General features: G+C 47.1%; 1 protein-coding gene across 2 annotated transcripts in view; it reads left to right on the forward strand.

The window, feature by feature from the left end:
- ACSS2 (acyl-CoA synthetase short chain family member 2) overlaps positions 1-11,570 on the forward strand; it is a 46,972-nt gene extending 35,402 nt beyond the window's left edge. The window contains exons 8-19 of one of the 2 annotated variants that reach the window (XM_079720088.1): positions 318-356; positions 4,519-4,656; positions 5,959-6,129; positions 6,438-6,571; positions 6,769-6,901; positions 6,982-7,038; positions 7,234-7,314; positions 8,446-8,554; positions 10,011-10,079; positions 10,406-10,582; positions 11,162-11,236; positions 11,377-11,570. In XM_079720088.1, coding sequence (XP_079576214.1) covers positions 318-356; positions 4,519-4,656; positions 5,959-6,129; positions 6,438-6,571; positions 6,769-6,901; positions 6,982-7,038; positions 7,234-7,314; positions 8,446-8,554; positions 10,011-10,079; positions 10,406-10,582; positions 11,162-11,236; positions 11,377-11,504 — 1,311 coding nt within the window. In that variant the 3' untranslated portion in view covers positions 11,505-11,570. The remainder of the gene's footprint in view (positions 1-317; positions 357-4,518; positions 4,657-5,958; positions 6,130-6,437; positions 6,572-6,768; positions 6,902-6,981; positions 7,039-7,233; positions 7,315-8,445; positions 8,555-10,010; positions 10,080-10,405; positions 10,583-11,161; positions 11,237-11,376) is intronic. The other variant, XM_079720089.1, reaches the window with a different exon arrangement.

Genomic DNA, 11,570 nt, shown 5'->3' on the forward strand with positions numbered 1-11,570 from the left:
GGGGCATGAAGGATGAAAGCTCCAGGGTCCAGAAGGACAGAGGGTTCCTGAGACTCTGTGACTTTAGGGGCTCCGAGCGGTCTTAGGGCTAGAGAGACTTCAGTCTAGTCTAGGAAGATTGGAGACCCCTGTCTGCATTAGGGGTTCTGAGTGTATAGGGGCTGTGAAGAGGATCAGGAAAATGGAGGCTGGGAGGACCAGTGAGAGAGGGGCCTGAGGGAAAAGAGGCAGCCAGAGGTTTGGGGCACAGTGACCCTTCCCTCCCACTCCCCTATCCTCAGACTCTGCTCACCACCCTTTCCATGGGCTCTTAACAGGATAAGCTGAAAGAGAAACCCAAGCGCATCTGGCCCCAGGTATCCACCTCTGCACTGCCTTGGGCACTGCTTCCCTACATGCTTGTTTGTGTGTCCATCTGCTCTTTGCCTGTTTGCCCCATTGAGGTGGCTGCCAGACCTAACCCCCTTCTCTCTGCTTCTAGGTCCTTTGCCATCTAAGTCACTCTGAAGGGTCATGAAACCAAATGCTTGTTGCTACCTCTCTGAATTGGCATAGAGCATGGATCTCAGAGAGGTAGCAACAGACATTCCATTTCATTCCTCCTGCTTAGGACCACTGTGGGAGAGAGGACCAAGTAAACTTGTCAGAAAGTTTTTACTGTGCACTTAGTTGAGGCAGAACCAGGAGAGACAGGAGGAGGAACAGGTAGAGGAGGTACAGACCTTGACCTTGGGAATTCACCATCAAGTTGGGCAGTTAGATGTGTATTACAAATGAAAACCTAAGTTTTACATAGGGCAGCAGAGAAGAAGCTTCCTAAATATATTTATAAACTACTTTGGGATTTATAAACTCTGATATAATTAAATGCTAAATTGAACAAAAGTTACATTGTAGGTGGTTCTAAGAAGGGAGATCTCTAAGTGGGAACTCAAAGCCAATTAGTATAGGGGAGAGACTGGGCTTGGAGTCCAGAGACCAATTTTTAGCTGTATGACCTTGAATGAGTCACCTCTTCTCTCTGGGCTTCAATTCCCTTATCAGTAATGGAGAGATGAGAGTATATGCTTTAAAGGAACCCGCTTCCCTTACTAAAACAAAACATAAGAGCCACTATTCCTCTGAGTTTTACCATCCTCCTAGGGTGTCTTACTCTAAATCTGCTATGATCTACCTCTTAGGCTAATGGTAAATATAATCCCCCTTTTCTCTATTCTCATTAGCATGGTGGAGACAGATCTGATTCCCAGGAGACAATGCTTTCATCTTAAAATTCAGGCAGGGACCTAAGACTTTTCTCTTGAAAAAGGAAACAAACTTAGTGGTTAGAGTATAGGCTCTGGAGCCAGACTACTTGGGTTCAAATCTTGGCTCTGTCACCTGCTATTGTGGGAACTTGGGCAAGTTACTTAGGCTCCCTTGCTTCAGTGTCCCTGTCTCTAAAATAAGGATAAAATTGTAGCTACCTGATAGGGTTTTGTCAATGTATGTAAGGTGTTTGGCACATAGTAACTACTCCATAAATGTTAGCTTTCATCATTTCTATATAGCAGACAGGCTGGCATTTCTAAAAGAGAATCTAGAAAAGAAATAGACTCTTATAATTCTTAATACCAGAGACCATTAGGTCACAGGCTCCTGGATTTTTGTTTCTTGAAGGTGAAAATAGCCAGTTACCAAAAAACCAAAGACCATAAAAATTGGCTTACAAAGTCCAGGTCTGAGGACTGCAGTCAAAGCTGCAGAAATCTTGGCAGAGCTCCAAACCCCTTCATCCTTAAGCAATCTTCAAGGGAGGACCTGGTACAGTTGGCAGGTACCTTCCTCAACCATGTTACCTATGAGCTTCCTCATATTTTTCTCTCACACCTGGCGGCTGCCCTCCCTAAGGCTATTCTGGTCCAATAACAAAGGCCAACTCCTCGATTCTTATTTCAGAAAATTCAAACCTTTTCCTGGTTCAAAGCACTGGGCCCTCATAAGTATACACCTAATTCACAACCAACATATGTGCCACTAATTGAGCTCACCCTGCTTCCTGGTGCTGGTTATTAGTGCCACACCTGGAGTACCCACCCCACCCCTTCTTACCCACACCCACAAAAGAAACAGTTTTACAAGATTACAAGAGTCCCCTCACTGCCACAGTATAACTATGCTTTGCCCTTACTTGTACCTAGTGCCTTTTCTATGACAACTCACACCAGCACTGTAGACCAGCGCCATTTGCCCAAGCATTCTTTTTTTTTTTTTTTTTTTTTTTTTGTGATACGCGGGCCTCTCACTGTTGTGGCCTCTCCCGTTGCGGAGCACAGACTCCGGACGCACAGGCTCAGCGGCCATGGCTCATGGGCCTAGCAGCTCCGCAGCATGTGGGATCTTCCCGGACCGGGACACGAACCTGTGTCCCCTGCATCGGCAGGCGGACTCTCAACCACTGCGCCACCAGAGAAGCCCTGCCCAAGCATTCTTGATGCACTTCTGCTTAAATACATTAATGTCCTCATCTCAAGCAGATCATCTGGTGGGAAAAAAATTATCCATGTGACAATGTATGTGTAGACCCATATGGCTAGTCCAGTAAAAAAAAAAATAGGGTGTATTTTTGTGTTTTCTAGCTGTGGGCAGCTTCTCTCTCTTCTTTCTTTTTCTTCTTAATGGTGCCTCTCTTGGCCTGGACTTGTGATTGTTATGATGCTTATGTGCCAGAAGCTTCAAATTCTCCAGAGTAAGGGGCAGATAGTACAGAGAGAGGGGAGTTGTAATTTTATAATTTATCAAGGTATGTGTTGTCTAAAACTTTGAGGTTTTTTAATGTGGACACAGTAAATTACCGTAGAGCCATATAATGGGAGTAGGGTGTTTCTCTTACACTATCAGGTCTACCTGCCAGCCAGGGCCATAGAACAAGAAGCTAATGAATATGAAAGAGTTTCGTGACAGCTGAAGCAAACCCCCAGTAGTTCCCATCATCACATTCTTATTTCACCTCCCAGAGGAGTTCAGCGGAACTGAAATAACTTCTCACCTTCATGACATTCATCAGTCTTCCCTACACCCCAGGACAATTCAAGGCTTCATGTTTACTAGGTAATACAGTTCTCTTCTGATGTTCCCCAAATCCTGTGACTATTAGGGCAAGAATGACTATCCTCATTTTAAAAATGAGTGACTTGAGGTAGAGTGGCTTACCCAAGGTCATATACAACTAGGAAGTGGCAGAACTGGGAATCAAAATCCAGTGCAACTTTTGGACAAATTCAGGGAACACACTTCACTCAGGAAAGAGTAGACTCAGAAGACCGGATTTTTCAAACAGGCGATATAACTGGGAAAGTAAAGGAGTTTCAAAGAGAGTTTAGAAAAATGTCAGGATGACAGATCCAGAAGTAGTTATCAAACAAACACACACCAGTATACGGGGACATCCCTCTAGTGGGAGAAATTCACCTTGGTCCTTTTCCACCAACTTAAGACAAGGTTTCCTGCTGAATGGAACCTCAAGCAAGTGTCTTTATGAGAAACCCATTGGTACCAGTGGTGTAAAGGCAGGGGCAGAGTTGGGGTAGGAACCTCCAGATGTGGATGATGTCTAGACATGCAGAAAAAGATGCTTGGACTAAGATCTGTTGACTTCTTTTGCTACTAACTAATGGGGCCAGGTACCCGCCTTACCTGTGGCTCTGACTAATTCTGCATTTCTGAATTGTGTGGTGTCCACATTCCTGCTGATGAGCCACTAGTCCCATAAGTACATACGTGTGTATGTAGGCTTGTGTGTGCATATTCACTCATCCAAAAAAATTTACTGAGTGCCTTTTGAGTTCTAGGCATTTTACTAGGTGTTGGGGATTTGGTGGGAGGGGCGGGAAAGACAGACATGCCACTGCACTCATAGAGGTTACTATCTACTTGGGGAGACAGTAATCAAGCAAAATAAAATAACAGCTAAATAAAATAACTGGAAATATGTGCTGTGTGGGAAAGAAATAAGGTGCTGTGATCAAGAATAATAGCAGGGGTGGGAATTCCCTGGTGGTCCAGTGGTTAAGACTCCCCACTTTCACTGCTAAAGGCTGGGGTTCGATCCCTGGTCAGGGAACTAAGATCCCACAAGCTGCACTGCGTGGCCAAAAAAAAAAAAAAAAAAGAATAATAGCAGGGGTGAGGGTGGGGATGGGAACCTATCAGATACTGTTCAGGGAAAGCCCTTCCAAGAAGGTGACATTTAAGCTAGGAATTGAAGAATGAGAAAGGACCAACTGAGGGGCCCTCCTTAGCCTGAGGCCGGGTGAGAGTAGCTCTGGAGCAGGGTGCTGGAAGTACCAAAGAAGCCTCCTGTTCCGCTTCTATTCTCTCTGCCCAATTCCACCCTTGCAGGGCCCTTCCTCCCTCCCAGGACCCCCGTCTGCCAGTCCCACCCTGGCCCCTCCAGGTGCTAAGTAGGGGTGTCCTTTGCCCCCAGCTTGAGCTATTCACAGTTCCTCCCTGCCCATTCCTGTCTTCTTCCCCCTGCAGATCTCCTGGAATGAGGGGGTTGACATGTGGTGGCATGAACTCATGCAAGAGGCAGGGGATGAGTGTGAACCTGAGTGGTGTGATGCTGAAGACCCACTCTTCATCCTATATACCAGTGGCTCCACAGGCAAACCCAAGGCAAGTGTGTGTGTGTGTGTGTGTGTGTGTACACATACACTGTGTAGGGGTGAGAAGTGAGTTTCTGAGGAAGCATGTAATGACATGAATTTTACTGTACAACCCTGAGTTTCAGAAATGTCATGTTAGGGACTTCCCTGGTGGTCCAGTGGTAAAGAATTCGCCTTACAATTCAGGGTACGTGGGTTCGAACTAAGATCCCACATGCCACGGGGCAACTAAGACCACGTGCCACAACTACTGAGCTCGCATGCCTCAACTAGAGCCCTTGTACTGCAACCAGAGCTCTCGTGCCACAACCTACAGAGCCCACGTGCTCTGGAACCCATGCACCACAGCTAGAGAGAAGCCCGCGTGCCACAATGAAAGATCCTGCATGCCTCAATGAAGATTCCACATGTCGCAACTAAGACCCGACGCAGACAGAAAGTAAATTAAATAAATAAATAATAAATCTTAAAAAAAAAAAAAAGAAATGGCATGTTACCTTTTCTAAATCAAATTGACATAAATCCTCAATCACTGATGGTGAGGCCCTGGGTGAGACATTCAGGTGGAAGCTTTCATGGTGCCCAGAAAAGGAGGAAAGGATCAATCCGTATGGCTGACATCTATGTTCCCTGCCCATATCCACATGGTTTGGTTGAAGAAGAGCTGCCTGTAAAGTCAAGGCCCAGAGTAGGCCTTGGCCTTCTCAACTACAGCTCTTAGAGTTCAGTCCCTTCCACTTGCCACACTATTAACATCTAGTACCTCCCAGGGCACAGTGTGGGAGCTGGAAACACTTAAAACTCTGACTCGTCCGTTGACTTGAAAGATATGTCACTCTACCTTCCACTCACCCATCCATAAATTATTCTCTCCACATGCTTTGGATATTCCTCAATGGACCTTTAGAGACACAATTTGGGCCTCTCTTTCCTAGGGATGGTGTATTGATGGAGTAAGCAAAGAAGATTATCTTTTTTTTTTCTACTCTCACTGTGTCAACATATAATTGAGTGTGTGTGCACAAACACACAATAGAGACACTATTAGATGTGAGTGTACTAGAACTGTTCATGTATGTGAGAGTAATGTGGGTGGTTCAGAAATACCATCTTACGGTGTGGGTGTGAATGATGGACTGACTATAAATACATGTGGGATGTGAGATGGGAACATGTGAGATGGATGCTGTGAGAGGGATGCTGTCAGGACCAGAATCCCTGAGGAGGCTTTTCCTCTAGTTCTGTCCAGCCTATTTGGTAGTCAGTGGAGGTGAGCCCAAGGCTCCAACCTGAGGCCCTGTTTTCTCCCCAGGGTGTGGTACACACAGTTGGGGGCTACATGCTCTATGTGGCCACAACCTTCAAGTATGTGTTTGACTTCCATGCGGAGGATGTGTTCTGGTGCACAGCAGACATTGGCTGGATCACTGGCCACTCCTATGTCACCTATGGGCCACTGGCCAACGGTGCCACCAGTGTTTTGGTAAGCAGGGTGCTGGGACTCAGGGCTACTTGGTTTATTTAGGGGATGGACAAGATGATCCTGGGTGACAACCTCCCAAAGCCACTTGGTCTAGAGGCAGAGGGACTTATACAATGACCTGTTTCCTGGAGAAAGAGGAGTTCTTAGGGGGTTGTATATCCTGACTGGGAAGGTCTCTTGGCTTGTCTGGTAAGGGAGTGAAGCCATGGATTTGTCAGAAAGGGCAAAATGCTGAGCCTGAGGGGATGGTAGGGGAATGGAGGGACTATTGAGAAGGACCAAAAATGACCAGCCATTACTGGGGTCAGTTTGAGGGGATTCCCACATACCCGGACATGAGCCGCCTATGGAGTATTGTGGACAAGCACAAGGTGACCAAGTTCTACACAGCACCTACAGCTATCCGCCTGCTCATGAAGTTTGGAGATGAGCCTGTTACGAGGTGAGACCCCTTCCCAACTGCTGCCCCATAGGTGTCCCTCAGAGCTGGTGCTGGCCTTTCGTGCACAGTCTTTTCCATTCCATTGTTCTAACACCCTGGCTTGGAATAGGGGAGGGGGCAGGAGAAGAGCCTGTGCGTGTCTTCCTGGCTCCCAGTGGTGCTCAGAGCCTTCCTCTCTCCCCATTCCCCTGCCCAAGGCATAGCCGGGCATCCTTACAGGTGCTAGGCACAGTGGGCGAACCCATCAACCCTGAGGCCTGGCTGTGGTACCACCGGGTGGTAGGTGCCCAGCGCTGCCCCATTGTGGACACCTTCTGGCAGACAGAGACAGTGAGTAAGGGGTTCAGGAGGCTGGGGCTCAGGGACAGTGTGGGAAGACTGACTCAAACCCCTGATCTTTGACTCTACAGGGTGGCCATATGCTGACCCCCCTCCCTGGTGCCACACCCATGAAGCCTGGTTCTGCTGTGAGTGAGGCTCCCTTGGCTGGTCCTGGGCTGGGCAGGAGTCGAGTCTTGGGGCATTTGGCCTAGGTAGAGGGTGGGGGACTGGACTGATATGTGTGAGGAATTTGGGGCTCTGGGGCTCCTTAGGAGAGGTAGAGAGTGGACTCAGAGTTGCCTCATTCCTCTCTGTGGGTCCTGTCTCCTGTTTGCTTCTAGACCTTCCCATTCTTTGGTGTAGCTCCTGCAGTCCTGAATGAGTCTGGGGAAGAGTTGGAAGGTGAAGCTGAAGGTTATCTGGTGAGATCCTGGCCCTTGTGGGTCAGTGAGGAGGAGGCGCGGGGGAGGGTCCACAAAGGGGTACTGGACTCTCCTTTAGAGCTTAGAACCTAATCTTTCCCAGTAGCTGCTTTTGGCTAAAGCTCCATGGTTGAGGGTTTATCATCTGCAGAGATACCCTAGGGGGGAATCCTTCTGGGTACTTTGCCTGCCTCTCTGCCTTTTGGCTCACAAAGTTCTTAAGGGCTCTGCTCAAAGATACCTGATGGTGCCTTTTCGGGTCTGGAAGACATCGTGGAAAATCATATAGGCTCCAGGGTCAACCTGGGTTCAAATCCTGGCTCTGCTTCTTCTGTGACCTTAGTTAAGTTACCCAACCCCTCTGAACCTAAATTTCTCACTTGTAAAACAGGGTTATAATAGTACCTGTGTCTCCTGTGGTTGCTGGATTGATTAGATAATCCATGTGAAGGTTTTACTTAGCACAGAACCTAACAGTTAGTGCTTGATAAATGTTAGCTGTTGTTGTGATCGTTTTATCAACAGTTGTGGGGAGATCATCAGCCCCCACCCTCCACCCCACTTCCTTTTTATTAAGAGCAAGTTAGTAACAAGGGCAAGAATTGAATCCAGGTCTTTTGACTCTTAGCCTAGAATTTCGTCCATCCCGTCAATCTGCTGCCACAGGATATTATTGATTGGGGCAATGATTACTTACTTATGTGTGGGTCCCACATTTTAATATAACTGCTTTCATTTGCATCAAACTGGACTGGCATCCCTGAGGGATTACCTAAAAGGAGACTCAAATTTACTAAATGCTTATTACTAACAGAACATTGTGCCAGGCAGCTTCCACATACTATTAATTTAATCCTCACAATAAGTTTGGGAGGTAGAGATTATTTTCTCTAATTTACAGGTAAGGATCCTGAAGTTCAGAGAGATAACATTACTTACCTGGGGTCACACAGCTAGTAAGTGGCAGAGCTGGGATTCCAAGCCTGGATTGTCTATCTCCAAAGCCTGTACTTTGTCCTACTTCTCAGGAATGGCATTCAGGCTATTTCTCCTAAGGTTTGACAAAGCAGTAATTGTCTTCCTGTAAGACAGTGTAGCAGATGTTACCACTGTGTCTTCCTCACTCTCCAGGTGTTCAAGCAGCCCTGGCCAGGGATCATGCGCACGGTCTATGGGAACCATGAACGCTTTGAGACCACCTACTTTAAGAAGTTTCCCGGGTACTATGTGACAGGAGATGGTGAGCCTTGGCTATCCCCTTCCCAAACCTCCCACTGAGATATGTACTGTCCCCTTTCATTTCCAAGAAGAGTTGGTTAGGGATGTGCCTTATGTATCAGTGTCTAATATTCAGTCAGAACTACAGAGAAGATTATAAGAACAAGTGTTGCAGGAAGGCACTCAGCATGGTGCCATCTGAGATTTGATGTATGAGGGGAAAAGTTCTTATTTCCCTTGCTGCTAGGCTGAAAGAGATGGGGCATATGGCAGTATGTATTACTATGTCATGTGTATCCTCATGTCTGGAGCCTATGTTTGCCCATGTGTCCACCCACCAATCCATTCTTCCATAAATATTTATTGACCACCTACTATGTCCATGTACTTATCTAAGCACAGTACAGCTCTCATGGGGCTTACATTCTAGTAAGGGGAGACAGGCAATAAATTCAGCAAATAAATACTGCAGGGATGGCCACCATAGATGGGATGGTGAGAGGTTTCTCTGAACTGACATTTGACCAGGGACCTGAAGGGTGAGAAGGAGGCAGGCATGGGAAAATCTGGAGTAAGAATGAATGTTCTGTACCAGCGAGACACAAGCTTAGAATGTCTGAGGAACAGACTGAAGCTTGTGTAGCTGGAATGTATTGAGCAAGGGGAAGAATTTTATATCAACTTGGAGAGGGAGATAAGATAGGGCCTCGTGAGCCATGGTGAGGAGTTTGGATTTTATCCAGGGTACAGTGGGAGACCATCAGGGGTTTTAAGCAGAGAAGTGATAAGAATTTATTATTTAGAAAATAACTTTGCTTGCTTTATGGAGAATAGACTTCAAGTCAGTATGTTAGTTATCTATTGCCATGGAACAAATTACCCCCAAACCTGGCAGCTTAAAACAACAAATATTATATTATCTCATACAGTTTCTGAGGACCAGGAATCTGTGAGTGGCTTAGCTGGTGGTTGTCATTCAGAGTTTCTCGTGGGTTGCAGTCAACCTGTGGTCGGGGCTGTAGTTATCTGAAGGTTTGACTGAGCCTGGAAGACACACGTCCAAGCTCACTCAAGTGGCTTTTGGCAGGAACCTTCAGTTCTTTGCCACATGGACCTTTCCATAGGGCTACTCATGACAGCTGGCTTCCCCCAGAGCAAGTAATCTGAGAGAATGCAACCAACACAGAAGCCACAGTCTTCTATAATCTAATCTCAGAAATGACATCCTATCATTTCTACCAAACTCAACTGATCACAAGACAAACCCTAGTACACTGAGAAAGAGGACTACACAGGGGTATGAATACCAGGAGGTAGAGATCAGTGTGGCCATCTTGGAGCCTGCTACCACAGCAGGCAAGAGCAGAAGCAGGAAGACTTGTTAGGAGGCTATTGCTGTGGGTGTAGCAGTTTGGTAACGTGGATCTTGTATCCTACTGTGGGGTACTTATTATGTTGCACATTTCTTCTCTTCCCAGGCTGCCGGCGGGATCAGGATGGCTATTACTGGATCACTGGCAGGATTGATGACATGCTGAATATATCTGGTGAGGGCCAGGGACCATTTTCCCTTCTTATTTACCCTGCTTTCCCAGCAACTCCCAGCCAAAGCCTTCTGAGAGAGCCAGGATATCCTTTGGCCAGACCATGCCTGGAGTACAGCATTCAGTTCTGGACCCGGGTGTTGGAAGAAGAGTGATAAACATTGAAATGTACCTGGAGGAGTGGAACCAGGATGGTGGGACAACTGAAGTATGTCCTGTGAGAAATGAATGAAAGGCCTTCCCCCTTTGACCAGACCAGGACTGCCTTATTGGGACAGATGGAACAGGGGCTGGGATCTCTCTCATGGCACTTCCTTTCCCTTGACAAGGACACCTGCTGAGCACGGCAGAGGTAGAGTCAGCACTTGTGGAACATGAGGCTGTCGCAGAGGCAGCTGTGGTTGGCCACCCTCATCCTGTGAAGGGCGAATGCCTCTACTGTTTTGTCACCCTGTGCGATGGCCACACCTTCAGCTCTACCCTCACTGAGGAGCTCAAGAAGCAGAGTAAGGAGCTTCCCTGGGCAGGGATTGCCAGGTCTCTCCTGATGGCCCAGGTTGCTGGGGAAGGGCTATAGTGAGCTGCTTCTCAAACCACAAACAGACCCCAGGGGGCCTTAGGTGCTAACTACCCTCTTCCCACCCAGTCTCTACTAGGTTCATAATGATTGACATTTATAGAATTCTTTCTCTGTGCCACCACTGGACTAAGTGCTTTAAATGCATTAATCTATTTAATCTCTATAATCACCTCCATGAAATAGATCCTATTGTTGCTCTCACTTTAAAGATGAAGAAATTGAGGCTCAGAGAAGTTAAATCTCTTGTCCAAGGCCATACTGCTAGTAAAGTGGAATTTCAACTCTAGCAGGCTGATTCTAGAGCTTGAGTTCCATTAAGGTGAATTAATATAAAATGAGAGTGTAAAGAGACAATGTGTTAAAAGTGAGAAAGAAGTGAGCCTGAGAATGATTGTGGGCAAAACCTTGAAGAGGAAATAGGTTGCAAACAAAGCCATCTCTGCCTTGGTTTTGGGCAGCCTGGCTAAGAGTACTGAAAAAATGCATAATGATTTGTTGGTTACAGTTAGAGAAAAGATTGGCCCCATTGCCACACCGGATTACATCCAGAATGCACCCAGCTTGCCTAAAACCCGCTCAGGTATGTTCAGAGGCCTTGAGGGATTGGGACTGGATTGGCCAAGGCCCAATGGTGGTGGAGTGTGTGTGGATGGAAGCTTTTGGCAGGGCTGGAGTGGGTCAGTGTTGTCACCAGGTAACCAGAAGCCTGTGGTCCCCCAGGGAAAATCATGAGGCGGGTGCTTCGGAAGATCGCTCAGAATGACCACGACCTGGGGGACATGTCCACCGTGGCTGACCCATCCGTCATCACCCAGCTCTTCAGCCACCGTTGCCCGACCATCCAGTGAACAGGACCCTGCCCATTACCCAGGATTCCCACTGCTTGGCTTTCCAAAGTTTTGCCCACCCTCCCT

Source organism: Hyperoodon ampullatus (genome assembly GCF_949752795.1).
Source record: "Hyperoodon ampullatus genome assembly, chromosome: 14".
NCBI lineage: Eukaryota > Metazoa > Chordata > Mammalia > Artiodactyla > Ziphiidae > Hyperoodon > Hyperoodon ampullatus.